The sequence below is a fragment of the Ciona robusta genome, chromosome 10, assembly GCF_009617815.1.
Source record: "Ciona robusta chromosome 10, ASM961781v2".
Classification (NCBI taxonomy): domain Eukaryota; kingdom Metazoa; phylum Chordata; class Ascidiacea; order Phlebobranchia; family Cionidae; genus Ciona; species Ciona robusta.
This window is the reverse complement of record NC_143244.1, coordinates 3,942,195-3,964,190: the sequence shown is the minus strand read 5'-3', so window position 1 is coordinate 3,964,190 and position 21,996 is coordinate 3,942,195. Positions and strand designations below refer to the sequence as shown.

The 21,996-nt window shown below is 33.2% G+C and overlaps 1 protein-coding gene and 1 long non-coding RNA gene across 3 annotated transcripts; one reads left to right on the top strand and one right to left on the bottom strand.

Moving 5' to 3' along the window:
* Nucleotides 1-260: 260 nt before the first annotated feature.
* On the top strand, nt 261-21,573 carry LOC149729659 (serine/threonine-protein phosphatase 2A 56 kDa regulatory subunit alpha isoform-like). 2 transcript variants are annotated; one of them, XM_089887392.1, is made up of 15 exons: nt 261-573; nt 1,010-1,104; nt 1,690-1,791; nt 3,368-3,469; nt 3,789-3,881; nt 4,557-4,687; nt 5,658-5,717; nt 6,343-6,451; nt 8,475-8,528; nt 12,957-13,127; nt 14,481-14,608; nt 17,144-17,245; nt 17,451-21,283; nt 21,342-21,367; nt 21,429-21,573. In XM_089887392.1, the coding sequence occupies exons 1-13, from the start codon at nt 426-428 to the stop codon at nt 17,527-17,529; spliced, it is 1,374 nt and encodes a 457-aa protein (XP_089743518.1). In that variant the 5' UTR covers nt 261-425; the 3' UTR covers nt 17,530-21,283; nt 21,342-21,367; nt 21,429-21,573. The 2 variants fall into 2 exon arrangements, with proteins under 2 accessions (XP_089743518.1, XP_089743519.1); XM_089887393.1 differs by lacking the exon at nt 261-573 and having other exon boundaries at nt 958-1,104.
* LOC149729660 (uncharacterized) lies at nt 19,230-19,859 on the bottom strand. The gene is made up of 3 exons (XR_016385923.1): nt 19,724-19,859; nt 19,382-19,425; nt 19,230-19,319 (listed from the first exon to the last, which is right to left on the bottom strand). It is a non-coding gene; the product is annotated as an uncharacterized LOC149729660 (long non-coding RNA).
* Nucleotides 21,574-21,996: the final 423 nt, after the last annotated feature.

Below are 21,996 nucleotides of genomic sequence, written 5' to 3'. Positions count from 1 at the left end.
TAAACCAGTTAAATAATGCATTAGTTGTAAAAATAGATTTTACACGCATCTGTCTGATGACTGTAATTAATTATCTCTCTAAATAGTATATACCCCACTTTCCCAATTAAATAAGAAAATTAATATTATAATTACTTAATAATTTATCAGACAAACAAAAACAAAAATGGTTCTACTTTTGCACTTTTCCTAAAATTTTTTTATGAGGACATGATATATTTATTTGCCCACTACCCCTTCTTACCCAATTTGATGTCTACAACTGTTTTTTGTTTTATTTTATAGTTGATAGTTTTAAAACCTGCAGGGGTCTTTATGGTACTGTACTGTAAGTAGTTTTATTATTCCATGCTTTTAACGAGCGAAAATCGTTGTATCTCGATTAAATGGGATGAGATAAGTGGTCGGAAACTTACTCTGCAACAATGAGCATGCCCGGACTTTCTCTGGAGAAGGATCAGGCTTTCCACAGAAAGTCTGTGCATAAGTTACAGGCACAGCGTAGATCTCAAAGCTCGTCGAACTTTAACAAAGATGGAAAAAAAGAGCTGACACCGTTACCACTAATAAAAGGCAAGCCTTGGGTACTTGGTATTTTGGGGTCCCTTTAATTAGTGCATGTCCGGTATGTCCACAATATTCACTACATAGCGGACAGAGCGAACATAGTGGACATAGCAGACATATTGGTCATAGTGGACATAATGGACATAGCGGACATAGTGAACTGAATAGTGTGGACATAGCAGACATGCATTAATTAAAGGGAACGTTTTTTTGTATTGGCATAATTTGGTGCTCAGAGAGCATGCTGTGTGTAAAAAATACATGGTTAGAATTGCTTGAACCCATTTTTACATTTTTCCCACAAAGTTTCATACTTGGAAACTCTAATGTACTGCTTCTTGCATGGTGTTCAATAATAGGACACTTGTGTTATTTCCCAATAAGTTGTCCCACCATGAATAAGTGATGAGTTTATCTAATTTTACCGGTTCAATTTTGGCAGATGCTGTTCCACCAGAACAAATGGATTTGTTCATGAAGAAACTGGACCAATGCTCTGTGATATTTAACTTTATGGAGACTATAGAAGATATACAGGTTTGTGGATCGTTTAAAAATATGCTGACAGTTGCATGTAATTACAATGCATAGAAAAATGCAGGCCTAGCAATGCTGTGCTTTTCATGTACTGTGGGCTGTTGGAAAAGTTTAATGTATTATAGGATTGAGCATATTAAAAAACTATATGCATAGCTTTTTGCATTAAAACTTTTTTTGATAAGTAGATTAATAATAGTAGCAATAGCAGCTAAAATATTACAATATTTTGTGGTTACGTCATCTGTACCATTAAAAAACCAGCACAGTTTTATATTTTGGATCCGATAGCCCAACTCTTGAGATAAATAGAATGCTGCATATTTTGTTGTGCAACCCAATTAATGTTTAATGCGGAATTTTTTGTATTACATGTTTTTAATATGGCTGGTTTGTCTGCTAGGTGTAGCGACCACGCTTATTTCTTCCAACTAATTGTAAATATGTTTAACTGTAAGCATGTTTTAACAACTGTTGTTTTGCCCCCATACCCTGTCTTCTGGTTTAAAATATTTCTAAATCTTCGCTACCGTAATCGAAAAGACAAATAAATTTATTATTATTATAATTGCTGCTTTATCATAGGGAAAGGAAATAAAGAGAGCTAGTTTAAATGAAGTTGTGGATTACATCTCCTCTGCTCAGGGATCTTTATCAGAACCTGTGTATGCTCCTATCATAAACATGGTGAGTACTTTGTGCTTTTTATGAAGCATCAGAAAGTGTTGGTTCATTTTTATGAGTTTTATATTTAATGTGTTGTAATGATCTTAATATTCATTATATTGTTATTACATTTACTTTCTTATTTTAAGCCCGTTTTGTTAGCTGCAGCCAGTTTTATTTTCTTTCAATGTTGAGTAACAGCGTGTGAGCGTGGTGATTACCATCGGCGCATTCTTTCGTTTATTTTGTCTTAAATCCTTGCGTTTTTGTTAATTGATTGATTGGTTGTTTTATTGCGTAAGCGCCTTTTCGTTTCCCATTTCTTTTTTTAATTTGTTTATAAAACCATTGCTATACTATTTTATGATTGCCATTTCACACTTATGTCATTAAGGGTAATATAATATAGGTTTTTGGTATTATCATTATGGTTTATGTGTATTATCCTTTATCTCTTTCCATCTAATCTGTGTCATTATGTAAGCTATATGAGCCCTAAAAAGCATACAAATAACAGTTCACTGGGTCACTGACCCCTAAAATAATTACATTATATATATTTACTTAATATCAAATGTTAAATTTACAGTAAAGGTTTATATATATATTAGAAGTGGCAGTAATCTGCTTACAGAGAGTGGCAGCTTGATATAGCCAACAAAACATACCATGTTTTAGACATACCAGACTATGTGTGTATACTGGCGCACTAACCATCAATATTTTCCCACTTTGTGATAAGTTGTAATATATAGCCCAATATCCTATGCAATAATGTATTGCTAAAAATGAATAAACACTTTATGAGGATTAACCTATGAATTCGATATTTAAGGTAAAATAAGTAATTTACAATTAGAAAATCTCTTTCTAAATAAACATATATATATATGTTACTTAATTTAAGCAATTTAATAAATACACCTGCTGAGCTGTGCAACAGGTGTTAAGTTGTTTTTGCCAAAAGTATAAAAAATCTGCTGCATTTCCAATCCAGTGACACCTGGCCCAGTCTTTTTTTTCGCATATTACTATTCGTTTATCTAAAAGCGTCCTCAGTGGTCGGATTAATCAATTTAAAGCAGATTGTAAAGCTATGTTGTGTTTAATGTTGCCACAGCATAGTTAAGTTATAGCTTGTGCACTTTGTAAACTTATGGGCTGTGTGTTTGCCTTAAGTAAACCATGTGAGTGTTTATTCCTCTGTTATTCCAAGTGATACCAATGCATTTTATGAACAATGTTATAGCAGCAAGTTTGCTTCTGGTTGAACATATTATCAGCTATTCACCCTTTTTATTCAAAAAAATATATGTTATAAGATTTCATTTAAAATTTTCTCATTTACTTTGTTTTTAACCGTTTTATTTAAAAATATATAGTTTTTTCAAAAATATTCTCATTTACTTTATTTTAAAATTAAAAATGCATAAAACATTTGAATTCAACTTAAAGTTAAGCACTTAACATAAAAAACCTACGCAAATTTTACAGTTTTTTCCTACTGCAAAATTACAAGGCCAAAATCAATGCTATAATAACCCATGGGGCTTAATTTCTGAATTTCTTGACCTTGCTTTAAAATTATTCGTTTCAGATCTCAATTAACATATTCCGCACACTGCCACCAAGTGACAGTGTTGAATTTGACCCTGAAGATGACGATCCAACATTAGAAGCATCATGGCCACATCTTCAGGTAAGTTTTTATCAAAAAATTATTCTCATCATTTTTTTATAGATTTTACAGAATGCCAAACTAGTCAGTTATTGTTTTCTATCATAACTTTCATTTTAAAAATTTTGAACCATTATTTTTACTTATCAATATATAGTAGGGTGGGAGAAGATGGGACAGCTTTTTCGTTCTATTTTCTCGTCTCATTTGGTAGTAAACAGAGAACATTCAAAGGACCATAAACACGTATCCTCACAACTCCAATAGACCGCTGTTAATTGTTTAAAACGCGATCAAGATATTTGGTTATTATACACACCACACATAACAATACTTACAGCTTGTGTACGAATTCTTCCTACGAGTAATGGAGTCACCCGACTTCCAACCTTCAATTGCAAAGAAACATATCGATCAAAAGTTTGTTCTGCATGTAAGTACCACAGATCATGAGATTTTGTCAACATTTCTGACAGATAAATACTGGGCCCATATAGACAACAACAGAAAAAATGCATAGTTAGAATCTGTATTCTGTATAGTATTACAAAAGTACCACAGATGCGGATCATGAGATGTTGTTGACATTTCTGATAAATATAATGTGTGGCGTGCCGTAGGATCTCACTCATATAGAATACAACAGAAAAATGCATAGCTAGTAATTAGAATCTGTACAGTGTAGCAAATGTACCATGGACCATAGTGTAGTCAAATTTTATATTAAAAAGCACTATGAAAAAGTCATTATTTCTTTGCTTTAATGCAGAGGTTTTTTATGTTGGTTTGATAGCAATAATGTAGAATATTCAAGTAGGGTTTGTCAAGCACTTGAATGTACATTGCTTTTATTTAAATTAATTTTACTGCACCCAGTCAACTGTTATTACATTTATTTGAGTCTTAAGTGTTTAAAGTAGAATTGTATGCTTTGTTCAAGGAATTTACACACCATAAAAATATAAACCTTTTTATATATTTATAACACTTCATCTAAAGCTACTGAAATTTCATAGCACTATTTCCACACCTTAATTGCACTTTATGATTCTTGTGGTGCCAATTATGTCTGGATTCAACAGTAAATGTGACTATTATTCTTCTTCAGTTGCTGGAACTGTTTGCAAGTGAAGACCCTCGCGAACGAGATTTCCTCAAAACAGTTCTGCATCGAATTTACGGAAAGTTTCTTGGTTTACGAGCATTTATTCGTCGCCACATGAACAATATTTTTCTCACGTATGTACTTTCTTTGTACAAATATAAATCTATATTGTAATAAGTTTATTAACTCTGTCATTAATTGCTGAAACACCAAACGTTGTTATTGAATTAATAAGCTAGAACAGTGCTCTTCAACCGGTGTGCACGGTGCACAGAAATATGCCACGGGTGCCACCAGTGCAAAAGGGTATATAAGGGTGCATCTCAAACATTTTTAACAAATTTAGCCACTTTCCAACAGTTTTTTTTTTGTATGATTTTTATATCTTGCATCACTGGGAGTTGCGAAACGTCATTAGTTTTACGTTAAAGCAATCAGTGGTGCATGAGTTGAAACAACTTTAGGGGTTCGCCAACCCAAAAAAGGTTGAAGAGCACTGAGCTAGGATACACATACTAGGTCAAATGCAGTAATTTCTTATTCTATTATACATAAATATAAGACTTTTTGTTTTGGATTTAGTTGTAGGTCATAGTCTGTAAACCTTATTCATATTTTTGTGTTGTATGTTTTAAACTAAATAGCAAACTAAAAACGTGTTTTAATTGTATGTTTATTTCTAATTGCCTAATTACAGCCTTTACGATGCTTTAATATCAATGAGAGTTACATAATTACATCTTACAATTTGCACTTACTGTTGCATAAATCTTAAACCGCTAATACCATTAAAGTCGGTATACATGGTATAATCCCTAAAAGTTATTATTTTTAAAATGTGGAAATAATCAACGCCAAAAAAAAATAGATACAGGTATTCCATATTGCTTGCTATCTCATAAAATAAATGGCAGCTGTCTTCTTTATAATAGGGCCATTTTTTGTGTGTTGACAAAGCAAATATTTTAGATGAATTTTGAAGCTTGTTATTAACAAAGTTATTGAAGTTATGCTTAATTTCAACAGCGTTTAAATTACTCTTACATTTTTTGTGCTGAAAATAGCACTCAAGCCGCAATATTTAACCGTGGTGTGTACATTTAGGTTTATTTACGAGACCGAACAATTTGCTGGGATACCTGAGCTCCTTGAAATACTGGGAAGGTATGGTGGTCGTGCTTTGTTGTGTGGATTTTGTGCCAGCATTTTAAGTTTATGTAAACACATGTCTTGTATAGTAACAGTATTTTATATAGTAACAAGTAACAGTATTTTAAATTTATGTATACATGTAACATCACTAACATGTATGAAAAACAGTATTTTGAGATTATTTTGTTTTGAAAACACCCTGAATTAAAGGATCTTAAATATGTTACACTTTGCAATTTAATATGAAGTATCTTTAGAACATTAGCAGTTAAGGTGCTGTACTAATAGAGCTCCATCAAGTACAATAATGTCCAAAATCAAATAGAAAACACTCTTCTATGCTTTTGCTAAAAAGATTAATGTAACTTTTTAAATGATCAGTTTTAGTTCTTTCAATAGAACTACATTAATAGTAATAATAATAATGTTAATAACTTTATTTGTCTCTTTGATTACTGTACCAAAGATTTAAAAATATTTTTAACGAAAAGAAAGGATATAGCGACAAAACAACAGTTGTTAAAACACACTTACACTTAAAAACATATTGACATTTAATTGGAAGAAAATAAGCGTGGCCGCTACACCTAGTAAACATTAAATATAGTCTTATACATAAAATGTCCTTCACTTTCAGCATTATCAATGGTTTTGCATTACCTCTCAAGTCAGAACATCGTCAGTTCCTCATGAAGGTTCTCATACCTCTGCATAAAACAAGAGCATTAGCCATGTTCCACGCTCAAGTAAGTGGGATAGGTTGTGTTTTACAGCAAAGCTATTGATAAATAAATGTACCAATCAGACTGGCAAAGGCACCAAACTTGGGGTGGCAGGAGGGGCAGGCCTACCCCTAAACTTCTGCTCTTTCTGCATTAATCAGTAATCAGTAAACAATACATCCATTGATGTAAAATTTGCCTTCCATGTTAGTGTCTAGATATAACAACCTTTTTTTAAGACAAAGCTTTGCTTTGGACACAAACATTGCAATAAAATAAGGCTTGTGTTTAAATATAATGTTGGCTTTATCACTAATATATATATATATATATATATATATATATACACATGTGTTTGGCTGTTTGCTTTTTAATATTAATTCGTTAAACATTATCTCCCAGTATAAATAATACCATATGTGGTTTTGATAGCGACCATGTGTGCCGATGACTGTATTTATGTCACATTTTTTGGGGTTTTACATTTGTTTGATTTGTTACATTTCTTACTAATACATGCCAATTGAAATGATTTACCGCGGACCTGTGGTAACTTGTATGTTGTCCTTAGATTACCTTTACCAGTGACCGGTCTAACAAAAAACACCCAGTTTCATGTTTTGCAAGTACTTGTATTGGGTGTGTGAGTGTGACTGTGTATTAATAAATATATATTATAGTGTGTGTATTAGTATATGATGTGTGCATTAGTATATGATGTGTGTATTAGTATATGATGTGTGCATTAGTATATGATGTGTGTATTAGTATATGATGTGTGCTTTAGTATATGATGTGTGTATTAGTATATGATGTGTGCTTTAGTATATGATGTGTGCTTTAGTATATGATGTGTGCTTTAGTATATGATGTGTGCTTTAGTATATGATGTGTGTATTAGTATATGATGTGTGCTTTAGTATATGATGTGTGTATTAGTATATGATGTGTGCTTTAGTATATGATGTGTGTATTAGTATACGATGTGTGTATTAGTATATGATGTGTGTATCAGTATATGATGTGTGTATTAGTATATGATGTGTGTATTAGTATATGATGTGTGTATTAGTATACGATGTGTGTATTAGTATATGATGTGTGTATTAGTATACGATGTGTGTATTAGTATACGATGTGTGTATTAGTATATGATGTGTGTATTAGTATATGATGTGTGTATTAGTATATGATGTGTGTATTAGTATATGATGTGTGCATTAGTATATGATGTGTGCTTTAGTATATGATGTGTGCTTTAGTATATGATGTGTGTATTAGTATATGATGTGTGTATTAGTATATGATGTGTGTATTAGTATACGATGTGTGTATTAGTATATGATGCGTGTATTAGTATATGATGTGTGTATTAGTATATGATGTGTGTATTAGTATATGATGTGTGTATTAGTATATGATGTGTGTAATAGTATATGATGTGTGTATTAGTATAGGATGTGTGTATTAGTATACGATGTGTGTATTAGTATACGATGTGTGTATTAGTATACGATGTGTGTATTAGTATACGATGTGTGTATTAGTATATGATGTGTGTATTAGTATATGATGTGTGTATTAGTATATGATGTGTGTATTACTATATGATGTGTGTATTAGTATATAAAGCTAGAGTGTATGATGTTCATCTTAATCCCTCTTTAAGTATGTATCTTATGCAAACAAATTATTTAGCCAACAAAACGTTAAACCAAAAAAATTAAATTTGTTTTAGCATTTAACAGTACTGTAGGGTGAGATGGGCACCGTTAGTTCATAATTCCCATATTTTATAATCGTGTTTTAGCAAATAATTAAACTATTATGTAGTCGTAAGGATACAGTTATTATAATTCTGTAAAAAAAATTTGTCTACCTAAAAATAAAACAAAAAAAAAGAATAAAATGGACCATATTTGTTTTGGAAGTTTTGAACAAAAACATTTGTTACCATTATTTTACAGCTTTTCTTGATGTTTACCATATCATTTAATGATCCATAGAAAAATGTTAACAATGAAATATACTCTTTACATTTCCACAGCTAGCCTATTGCATTGTTCAGTTTCTGGAGAAAGATTCCACACTTACAAGACAGGTGAGTCTGTTTGTTTTTATTTCAATGTCAAAATGTGATCAGTACAATAAACACCTATGCCCACACATGCCAGAGTGCGCTGTCTTAAATATATCATTATTCACGTGTTTGTAATGCCCGTGTACCCACTACTGTGAAATATTAATGTTCCTTTAAATGTTTCCTGGAAAGACAGAGGTTACAATGGTCCACTGTTGGAAATTCTTTCTATTGTTTCCTAGGTCTTGCAGGTTCCTATCACCTGTTGCGTTTAGTATTTCCGTTTATTTGTTGCTGAATTTTTCAGTAATTTTGAAACAAAATTTTTGACTATTTAAAATAATATTCGCATGTAATTGATAAAACGTTTGATTTTGACTATGTTTTTTTTTATTTATAGTTGATTTTTATTTAGTAATTTTAAAACAAAATTCTTGACCACTTAAAATGATATTCATGTAGTTGATTAAAACCACAATTTTGACCATGTTTTTAACTGTATCCCTGTTTAATAGGTACAGTTGAAAGATTAAAACCCTAATTTTTGCTATGTTTTTTACAAAAACAACATTAATACTATGGCAAACACTTGTTTCAGTGGTTAACCTTTTGTAAAGCAGCTGAGTGTGGCGTTTGTGGTGCAGCCAGTATCATATCACTAAGTTCAATCTGTGCTGTTGAAATCTCAATGCACGCAGGGCTATTGTAATTGAATGTCGTAACAACAAATCGCGCCCTAAATGTTTTGCTTTGTGTTTAACCAAACACCACCGGTCCATTGTACTACGCGCTATTCTCAGAGCTTCTCCCAACCCCTAGTTATTCCACTACACTGGTGCCATTGTGGTTTTTCATTTTTACAAATTGCCCTGTTGATTTTACATGGCGATAACGAACATATTGAATGGGCTTTAAAAATAACTTTGGTTTGGCATTCATTTTTAAACTATAGCTCAATTATGCTATTTAAATATTAGTAAGTGTCTACAGCTACACTCTGCCGGATTTGTAGGTTTGTTATAAGTTCCTACATCTATCTATGTATATTGAAACTACTCTTATTTCTTGACTACTGTTACTTAATTGGTATAAGAGGTTTCAAAAAAAACATAAGTGATTTTGTCTCAAAACACAAATAAAACTGTTTATTTAAAAAGTTACAATTATCTTTTTTCGCCAAAACTTGTGTAGCACTCTATTTGGACATTATTGTTCAAAAAACAAACAAAAGTAATTCAATATCAAAAGCCTTATATGTACAGATATGCCAAAAATCCCTTTAGATTGAAACATTTTAAAAATTTTCTGCAATATGCCAAAAATCACATATCAGTTTAGACTGAAACATTTTTTGTTTATGATGTTATTATTTAACATAATATCAGCTGTACACCTGTACTCCAAGAATACTTATATAAAAAAACTAAATATTTACTCTGAGCTGTGGTTTATTAAGGACAAATTAACAAAAAAATTGAAAATAAACTTTCAACAAAACACATGTCCTAGGCCACATATTTAAAAATATCCCAAATTAAATTATTATTTAAAAATATCCCAAATTAAATTATTTTTGGTTAGTATTATGCTCATGTAGTTGCTTTTGATACGTTTTAGTTTTGTTGTATTTTCTCTTGCTTGATTTATAAATCCATATAGAATTGAATAAATGAACCGCTGCTTCCTTTTAATTATATGTGGGTGGCTTTCATAAGCAACAGTGCTGCTCAGTAAACAATATACAGATGAACAAATTTTCAACATTTTTGGTCTCTACAACTTTTTATTCATTATCACATATCATTAAACTGGAATTTGTTGCAAATTCATACAAAATTATTTTTCACATTAGGTGTTCGTCACAGTTTGTGTTTTTTTTGTCTGAACACAGTTATGCTACGCCCACTTATGTTAATTTTTATATTTAATTTACTTGGATTATTGTTTGGATGTTAAAGAAATTATGTTTCTGATTAAACGTCCTTTATTGTGTATTTCCCTCCTTGTCTGTTTGTGTTAGTTGTCAACATACAAAACTTAATACATTTTATGCTAGGTAACAGATCTATCACTTTAACATTTCATTATCGTTTGTAGAAATTTTTCCTAAATTTTAACATCATTTTTTTTCTGACTTTAATTTTTAGCATTGTATTATTGTAAATTACAAAAAAATTACGCACAACAATGTTATATTTTATGAAAAAAAAATATACATTTTATGAAAATATATGTTAAGTGAACTATTGTGGTAATATCATACCACTGCTCTATACAGTTCCTATATAAATCCCTATTGTGTAGTTTATAAATTCAATTCTGCTTTCAAGCAGCTGATAGTCGAATGACCTCGCACTCGTAAATCCTGCCACTAATTTAATTGATTTCCAGCAGACTGGGGATGCCTTTATCTCATGTTACTCGCATGCATCTGTTTGACTGTGTATTGCTTTAGCCTAAAATCATGCAGATTACCAAACGTGATCGATAGTGTTTAAAATATATATATATAGTGGTTTTGGCTAAATACGTTTTATAGGATTACTTTTACATTAGGGATAATTTGCCTTTCTCTGTACTTCTGAAGTATACTAAAAAACACAATAAGAAGACCTTGTATTTTTAAAATAAGGTTGAAGAAGCGAAATTTTGGTTTTTCTATTTTAATTGAGTTTTTAAGTAGACTATGCTAGCATTATCAGTAACATTTTTTTACTAGCTTGATAGTTTTAGATCTATACACCGTTAAAAAATATTGATTTTTTGGTTTTGTATTACAACAATGTCATTATGTTTAAACAATGTGTAATATATATATTAGTTAGTGGTTATACCTTATTACGGGTTATTGCTTTCAGATCAATATGTTCAATTAAGAATTGTCAATGCTTGCCAATTTTTTTCTAAGTGGTCTATCCTGCTTGTATCGTTTAATCAATAATGCATTGTTGTGTGTAAGGTTTCACCCATTAGCTATTCTACTGTGTGCAGCATAGCGAAAAATGTGATATTACCTTTTGGCCTAAAGAAAACAAGTTTTTTGAATATATAGTAGGGTGGGGGAAGATGGGACACCTTTAAATAATTTCCAAACAACCTGACCGTGTTTTAAAGAATTAACAACGGCCTATAGGAGTCGTGAGGATACGGTTTTAAATTTTTTTTAATTGTTCTTTGTTTACTCCCAAATGATACAAGATAATATAATGAAAATGTGTCCCATTTTCCCCACACTCTACTATATATATATATATATATATCTGTTCTTTTAAGGGTATGGGCTATAGCCTCTAGGCTCTATATATTTAATATGTTATTAAGCAATGATATAAAACACAATTTATTAACCTGCAAAGAGACACTACATGTTGTTTATTGGGTTGCTATAAAATCAGAATGTTAATACATTAAAAAATATTTTATGAATGGAGCTAGATACATTGGTTAAAAGGTCTGAAAATGGCCATTGCTTATTAAGTATTGAAACACACTGGTTTATAGTATAAAAAACCTACACTTGTATTTTTTCTTGTAATTTTTTCAAATTTACATGTTACAAGCTATTGCAGTTTGTCTCAGTAAGTTGTTTGTTAATTTTGCTTTTTTTATTTAATACATCACTTAGTTTAGTTTGAATAAATACTACTGAATATAGTGAGAAAGCTTCTGCCCATTGTTCACTGCAGTAGCTTTGCACAAGTGTCCTTGAATGTTACCTTCAATGATCATTCATAGCTACAACTCAGTGACTTTAGAATGACTTTTTATAACTCTACCAATACCAATACTCATCTAGCCAAGCCAAGCAGCACAGTGGTTAAGCTCCATTTTTTTAAATAAGGATATTTGATGCTCAATGCTGCTGTTTCGCAACGTCTTTTCATAGCCTGCTATACGTTTCGTGATGCAAAGACTACCCAATAGTACAATTTTTGATCATTTTGCAGCTCATGACCCAACAAGGCTACTATTAAAGAGTCAATAAACTGACTTATGTGGGTAAATTTATTTTTATAGATATAAAAAGATGCGAAATTCTAGATTCAGAATTTTAGATTCGAAATAAAGTAATCTAGGATATCCTAGAATACCTAATTATTCTGTAATGTGCATCCCTACTGCTGTTATTGTGGGTGTGTGTCAGTGTGCCTTATGGCACGGCGCTGCACAACAATTGGTCCAACCCACTGGTCACCAATCAGTTGTCCGAATTGTCAGCCATACAGAAAAAAAGTTATTTTTATGTACTATTTTTTCTTGTTATAAAAAATTGGTTTCGTATAAATAAGTTTTTTTCTTCTACCATTTTTTCTTATAGTAATTTTTTTTTTCTTGTACCATTTATTTTTCTTCTTGTACAAGCAATGTGAAACAAACAACCTCAATTAAAATAAATGTACTACAAGTACAAGATTACACTAACCACACACCACCTTCTACACCATACAGGTTCTGCAGGGAATACTAAAGTACTGGCCACAGACATGCAGCTCAAAAGAAGTTATGTTTCTCGGTGAACTTGAAGAAATACTTGACGTAATCGAACCTGCTCAATTCGCGCAAGTGTTGCCAGATATTTTCAACCAGCTTGCCAAATGTGTTTCAAGTCCCCACTTTCAGGTGAGCATGCGCAACACTGAATTGGCCCAGTTCATTAAAAAAAAAAAAAATTTAATTTGTCAATATCACCATGCTTTGGCCTACATCCCTGTTTTGTGCTGTAGGACCTCAAAAAAGATAGGATAAGGCGCAATTGGACCGGTCAAAATTGTCTTTAAATTGCAGCTTTTAAATGAAATGTAAACTTACATTTATGGCAAGCAGCCAACTACTGTTTACAATATTATGTGACAACTGTTCTGCAGACTTTATTTTACCAGTTAATGGATTATACTAAAATAGCACAGTGCAGTTTGAGGTTTAAATATACTCTGTCATAATGTAATACTGCAACAGTCCTTTAAATACATTATAATTGATATTTTTTTGTTTCATAAAAGTTATTCGACATTTAATAAGTCACACAGAAACAAGGTGTACCATGTAAAAAATATTTAAAATAAAAAAGTATTTAAAAAAAATACTTTTTTCATGTGAAAAAAAAACACATTTACTAACTATGAAGCAATACAGTTTAATGACATCATAAAAAGAAACTGCCCAAGTTATATTACTATTTGTGGCAACACAAATAAATCTTGAAAAATATTGATTCACCCCTTTGTTACAGCTTGTCTAACAGAATATTACCTACGGCACCTGCCATTTAAATATACTACGTTATACCAAATTGTCAGTCTTTTTTATAGGTTTTTAATTTTTATATTGTTAGTTTTTTAATACAATAGTTGTAGTAGTAAGTCATATTTTTATATAAAAAGTATTTAAACTAGTGTTTAATTTTATTGTATGCCGAAGCTAGGTTGATGGTGCCTATTTCTCATTACAACGAAAATGAATTAATAAAGAGACATTTTTTCCGACTGTCTAAAAAATAAATTATGTCCCTGGGACCCTGACTATTTATAGGTACATGAAATAGGTATGTTGACACAGTTATTACTAAAAAATAATTTTAGACCTAATTTTTTTATTTCGAAACCTAATTTTATTAATCTCTTCTAATACAAAAGCGAAAAATAAAAAAGTATTAAAGAGAAGAGAATTAGCACTATAATGACAGTCACATTTTTCACTTAAAAACACATGCTATAAATATAGAATAGAACTACTAATAATAATAATAACTTTTATTTGTCTCTTCGATTACGGTAGCGAAGATTTAGAAGAATTTTAAACGAAAAGACAGGATATAGCGATATATACAGTTATGGTTTGCTACAAAATTAGCCTAATTCGAATAGGAATGAAACCCAGTGAATTGTTAGTTACTCAGTAATACTGAAAATAATGTGCATTGCTTTTGTAATAAACGTTTTGGTTTATCGTTTTTAACCAAGCCTTTAATCCCAGGTCGCAGAGAGAGCTCTCTACTTTTGGAACAACGAATATATCTTAAGTTTAATCGAGGAGAACTCAGTCTCCATTCTCCCGCTTATGTTCCCAAGTCTATATCAAATATCAAAAGAACATTGGAACCAGTGAGTATCGTGTGTTGTGCCGTAATTCAACCTTCCGTTAGGTATCGAGTTACCCTAACACGCGTAAGAAATGCTCAAAATCGTAGTAAAACTGTACGCAGTTTTATGTATGCGCCACTGACAAAGGAAGTTCGTGCTTCGAGAGCGAGCTATCTTTGGCCACTTAACATTGGAAGTAATTGTAACGGAGTACCACGGGGTCGAGTACTCACGTACTAACTCTATTAGGCTTGCTTCCAAAGCTGTTAGCGGCGGAAATAGCTTCGCTGTAGTGGCTTTAACCGAAAGGATGAACGATTAGTTTCTAAAATACAATAATTGCTTGGGGTGTGATTGACTTTTGGTTACTTTTTATATCATATCAACACATGCTGTGATAAAATTTCGACTTATAAAAATATTGCTAAACTAAAGAGCAAAGTTAAAAAGTTGGAAATTAAAACATTGCTGAAGCGAAATGACTTTATCAAAGTAGAAACGCCGTCTGTGGTTGTTTTGTTAAAATTGAGATTCGTTATAACACTAACACATTTACAGATAAATTGAACTCTATATGTTTGGCATAAAAAGTTGCTACACCCAGATGAACGAGAAGGTGGATTAAAAAGCGTTGGGTTTAGGCCGTCTCTTTTACATTGGTCTGCTTGTTAATCCCGAAAATTCACTCATACCAGCAGAAGTCCAAACAACGGACCGCTTGTTGCCATATACTAAAGATTGACGGATCGCCTTCGCGGCGCAAATAAAGCCATTACGGCGCTTGGGCAAATACAGGCCGCTGTATTCTATCTTTTGATACCAACGGCGTACTTAAGCAAACACGCGCCTATGTAACTAACGACTACCGGTGTCAAAATCTGGTACTGAATCTCCGCCGCGCAGTGTTTGGTAACGATAATATCAAAGCATATATCCACGACCAAACCGCCCTACAGTACAGTGTTTACAAAAGAAACGGTTTCTCTTTTCTCGCAATCTTTCGGATAACTAAAAGTAAACAAGTCGGTGGATTTAATTTAAGATCACCGCAACAAGTGTTCTGATAAACCGACCATGCATTTAAATGTTTTTGATAACGAAGAATTCGTTTCATTAAGTGTCAAAATATCTTTTAAACGTCCTACCATTGAAGTACTGTGGGGTAGGATGGGACACATTTAGCACATAATATCCAAATATCCTGATCGTGTTTTAAACAATTAACAACGGTCTATGGACATCGCGAGGGCACGGTTTTATAATTCTTTGAATGTTCATTGTTTTCTACTAAATAGGACGAGAAAAAAGAATGAAAAGTTGCCCCATCATTCCCCATCCTACCATACAACACTAAAAACTTATAATGTAGAACAAAAATGTCGTGGTAAATCAATTGCGACTATTACAAAAAGTGTGCTACAAAGCGTCCATGTTATACCCCGTCAAGTTTGATCGTTGTTTTACAATCGATTACAAACCAAATGCAATTTTTTCAAATCAACTTTTTAAATCGATCGTATAACGCCTGCCCCTCGCTCGTAAAACGTGCATACAGTCAATAACACGAGTAATAGTTATCGATTTTCGGTTTACATTGTGTATTGACCATCCAGTTTCAACCATGGATATAGTTTACAAATCCAATCAAATTGCATAAGCGTAATTATATATGAGTATCGTTAGACTATCGTGTTTCTATTGTATAGTAGTGGTTATGTTTACTTGATATCATTTGATATATAGCAGGGTGGGGGAAGATAGGACACCTTTTCATTATGTTTTTTCGTACCATTTGGTAGTAAACAAAGAACATTCAAAGAATTATTAAACCGTTTCCTCACAACTTCCATAGACCGTTGTTAATTGTTTAAAGCACGATCGGTATTTCGGGATATTATGTGCTAAAGGTGTCCCATCTCCCCCCTACTATATGAATGTAATATAAATGATCGTCACTTAGTTATCTTCGAGTGATAAGACATCACTAGTCATCGACAAGACACTTAGCGGATATTGCTTCAGTCCAGTGGTCACTAATGTGTTAGTACCCTGTATGTCAGGGTAATGGGCAAACCCTGGCCTAAATCTCCGGCCACATAAAGTGCTACCATTTATTACCTTGTGCACGTAGAATTAAATAGAATGGCCAACCATTTTGACAACTCATTAAAAATCACCTGCTTAGGCCGAAACCCCTGTCTCGCCACATTAAGCCCTGGACAGGGTAAAATGTGGTTCCCAGTGGAATGCACCAGCTTCTTTTAGAAAAAGAGACGTCAAATTTCGTTGTTTGCTACCTGTCACGAATTCATGCTTTAATGCTTAAAGTCTTGCTATTTCTTATACGTTTTACGACTTACGCGATACACAATTATCGATCTAGATACGCCGGTAGACCGAGCCAGAAACTCACACGCACAATACATAGGTATAAGGACTAGCAACACTTTACGCATTAAAGCGTGAATTCGTGACACTATCCTAATATGTTAGGTAACCACAGTGAGTCTCGAACCGTGTGCACATCTTTTAATTTAACAATGCAATAACTTTCAGGACAATCGTAGCCCTGGTATATAACGTCCTAAAGACCTTTATGGAAATGAACAGCCAGCTGTTTGAATCGCTCACCGCATCTTACAAAGCTGAACGACAAAAGTAAGTTCGATACACCGGGATCAATGGTAAGCTGGCACGAGGTGTATGAAACAGAACACCCGTGTTATAACAACTGTCGTTTTCCAGCCACGCGAGGATAAAGCAAGTTACATTGATTCATTTGGTGAGGTCCCTCGTGTTCTCTATGTGTGCATTATATAACTCACTATCAGACTGCATTTCGGTTACCTGTTTACTTATTCAGGGAGGTTAAAAAGCAGAAAGAGCGAGACGAACTCTGGAAGAAATTGGACGACCTCTGCGTTAAGAAGAAACGCATTTAGGCGATTTCCCTGCGTCTAGATAATTCAATTTTGCACATTGATGCGAGAACACCGTTCGGTGTTTTCCCCATGCTTACCGAACGCGCACTTCTGTGAGGCGTGACAGAGCACTTGCTCATGACGTCACGTTTACGTCATCATTTTATGACGTAATTTCCCGACAGTCAATTCGACGGTGCATGTTATTGTAATGCATCGCTGGATAATAAGGCTCGTGAGAATTCGAATCACTTGTATAATATTTTTAATTTTCCATATATATCCATGTTCCTACTTTTATTTGATCGGCTCCTCCAGCCACGCATAGAAATTAGTTTCAAACGTCGGTTTCATCGGCGCATTTTTGTAAATACTTTCCGCCACTGTCTGTTCAGCCGATTTTCGCATCTTCTCCACGACCGATGCAACCCGCTGCTTGTGACGTCATAAACAACCTCAGCAACGTCACAATCCACCTCAACAAAATAAAACCAGTATTTTCAAAGCTATTGCTCAACCAAAACCTCTCCCATACAGTGTCGCGAATCTTGACACCCCAGCCGGGCTTTGAACACTGTGCTCATTTGATTCTCCGGTCGCCGAACAACTAAGTTCCAACCAAACGAGCACTTGTGTTATTCCAACTTTTTTGTGCCATTTTGCTTATGACAGCGTTCTTGATTACACAGCTACGCGCATATTTTAAAAAGATATATCGACAGCATCATTTTAGCTTTCGGATCCATTCCTTTATTTTAAGCAATGAATTTTCAACATTAGAAAAAATACATACGTGATTTTATATTCACTTAAGCAATGAATTTAATTTTCAACATTAGGAAAATACATGTGATTTTATTTATACCGAACATCAGAAACTGCGCGTATCCAACAGTAGCTATCCTTTTTTTTTAAAATATAACGGCAAATCTCATTTCGCTTTTGGGGCCAAGTGAAAAATTGCTTTTCGTACTTTTGATCATTTTGGCCATTTTTTGCGACTTATAATTCATTTAATCGCGCTTTAAAAGTGATTTTAGAAAGGCGTGTTTTGGGTGCACGTCGCTCCCAACTGCTGCGAATTTTTGCAACCATATTTTCTATTTCACGACGTTGCTCGTTTAACATAGTATTCGACTTGATCCATAAAGGTGTGAATTTATAGTCGCCCAGTTTTACAGAGGTGAACTATATAGCCCAATATATGTGTATAACTGTATGTATTGCTGTTATAGTTTATTAACAGCACTACTTCCTATGTCAAGTTTAATATATGTCTCGCCCGTCAAGTTTGCTGTTTGATTTCGTATTTTAGAACAATAAACACAGGGCGTCATGTAAAAACTTATAGTGGGCCATTTTAAAGGCATTCAATTTGGAACTCTATGTGAAGGACGGCACACCTTCAGCACATAATATCCAAATATCCTGATCGTATTTTAAACAAATATCAACGGTCTATGGAAGCCGTGAAGACACGGTTAACGGCCTACTATAGAGATATCTCTAGTAGGCCGTGTACGGTTTATAACTCTTCGAATGTTCTTTGTTTACTACCAAATAGGACGAGAAAATAGAGTTAAAAGGTATCCCGTCACCCCGCACCCTACTATATCAAAAAAATATTCGGAATTCAGTCACAGAAACATTTTCTGTTGTTATGTTCGATTCTGGTTTTAAACTAACTGTGGTACAGTGTGTAATGTAACAAATAAATGTAATTCGTCTATTTATTTTGTTTTCGAAATTCATTGTTGGGCAAACAATACATCAATCCAAGCGATTGCTTTCCAGAACATCGAACAATAAATCTGTTTTTAAACACTCATGTTACAACTCGACAGTGGGTATAAGGTAAAACAAGCTACGTTACCTTTACGTTCTTTCATTGCTTGATTGTACAACTGAGCAGAAACGCTAAAACAATAAAACATTTTGTTTTAGTATAGTAGGTGGGTGGGGTAAGATGGGATACCTTTAGTTTAGCACATACCATTCAAATCTCCTATTCATGTTTTAAACAATTAACAACGTTTTATAGGAGTCGTGAAGGTATGGTTTTATAATTCTTCGATTGTTCTTTGTTTACTACCAAATAGGTCAAAAAATGGAATGAAAAGTATCCCGTCCTTTCCCGCCCTACTATAATTCTCGTAAACGAAATTCAACTATTATTACAAAACTATTACTTAAGTCAAAATAAAAACAAACAAACCCAGTAATCTGATGAGCTGACGTCTGCTTTTTCGGTAAGTTGCGTGTGTGAGCCGGTGCCTTTCTTCCATTGCAATAAACAGCACTCCACATCAAACAAAGTAAAAGCAGCGAACACTTCATAATTCTTTCTGCGATGAAACAATTACCAACTATCACAAAACCTGACAGACAATGATTGTCGAAAGCTTGATGAGGAAACGATTAAGGAAGGAAACAAAGTTTTTCTTCGAATTTTTCAGTTCAAAGTAAACAGTACCAACCAGCAGTTGTACTTAACTACACTACCCAAAAGTTTTAAAAGATTTATCGAACGTTAAATTTATGTCCTAAGAATCAACTAAGGGCAAGAAAAGACAGAGTTTCCTAAAATCCCGAATTCTATTTTAATTGAGTTCAGCGCGATTTCAAAATAAGCATCTTATTACTATTTTGTTACTGTCTGAAACAGTAGTTCTTAAACTTTTTTGTATAGCGCTCATTTATTAAAAAGCGTATATTTAGCGACGGACACGCTAACAACGGTTGTTCAATGTCTGGAAAGTACTACACTATATGCACATTTTTTTCTGTCCTGTTAACGGATGTGTTTTTTGATTCGTATAGCTCTTTCACCGCTTAAATACGAGGAATTTACCCCGGTTCAGGGAACGTTGGTCTAAAACACGATTAGAATATTGGGATAGTATGTGCTAAATGTGTTCCATTTTTCCCCACCCTACTATAGGTATAGAATCTCATACTACCTTCAGTTATGTTGCTGCGCTGTATAGTAGGGTGGGGTAAGTTGAGACGCGAGGCAAGTTGGAACACTTCTTCGAATATCAACTTGTTCCTGTCCCGAGATTTTGGGGAAAAGTCACTTGCATCGTAACTGAAGAATGCGGGTTCGATGCTCGATGGAATTTGCTTTAACTGTTTTGTTCATTAGATATATTAGGGTGGGAAAAGATGGGATATATTTTCAGTCTATTTTCTCGTCCCATTCAGTAACAAACATAAAACATTTAAAGTATTACAAAACCGTATCTCTACAACTCCCATAGACCGTTGTTAATTTTTAAATACGATCAAGATATTTGGATGTTATTTGCTAAAGGTGTCCCGTCTTTCTCCACCCTGCAATATCTCTAGCAGACTGTGTTACAACATGACTTACTTGGTTGTCACACATGGGTTGTACGTCGTATTACTTCCCATCAACTCATATTACACCGGATATGTTGACAACTTTCAACACAGTCTATGAAAGTGGTTATAACAGTATAGTATGTGATGTAACAATGAGGTTTATTACATGTTGGTTTGTTATAATTTACCTTTTTTGCAGTGATTGTGACGAAACGATGAGAATTGTCGTGGGTATAATTATTGTTTGTTTGATTTCACAATCATTTGGACGTCAGAAATTGAAAAGACAAAAATGGTGGCGCATCAAATGTGGGCAGAAAAGAAGAAGAACACCAGCAACACCAACAACAGTAACACAATTAGTTTGTGTATTATACCAAGCTAGATACTCAATTAAATTACATCAAACTAGAAACTCACCGGTTCGAGGGTATAATGATGCATGTCATTAAATTAAATTATGACATAATAATCGATTTCTGTTGCAGATATAATCAAATGAAGCTAACCGAAGGTGATGGTATATTATATAAGATATCTGTGTGAATTAATTAATTATGGTTTCCATTAAACAGACGAAGACTTCGAACGAACACTCAACAAACTTGAATAGTAGACAAAGAAAACTTGAAAAAGTAGTTAGATGTGTAAACTTGGTTTGAATTAATCTTTTAGTTGGTAGTGGAGTAATATTGAACAATAAAGAAAAGATAAATATTTCATTGTTTTATATTTTTATAATAATCCACAGTTAATCTGAGTCACCAACCAACGACGCGTATATGTCACATAGATATTTGAATCTAATGCAAAAACGTATTCCCAATTGTTACCAAAAATACAAAAGAAAATTCCGCCTTAAAAAAGCGTAGTGGAGCGATTTTAGATAACGGACTTTTCCCCATGACTATGATTAACGGAAGTTGTTAAGGTCAGTAATGCCACGACTTTCGTAGACCGATGTTAATTGTTTAAAACACGATCAGGATATTTGGATATTATGTGCTAAAGATGTCTCATCTTTCCCAGCCTACTATAGTACCGTGGGGAAAGATGGGACACCTTTACTTTTAGTTTTAAGTTTATTTCTTTGAATGTTCTTTGTTTACCACCAAATGGGACGAGAAATTAAAATGAAAAGTT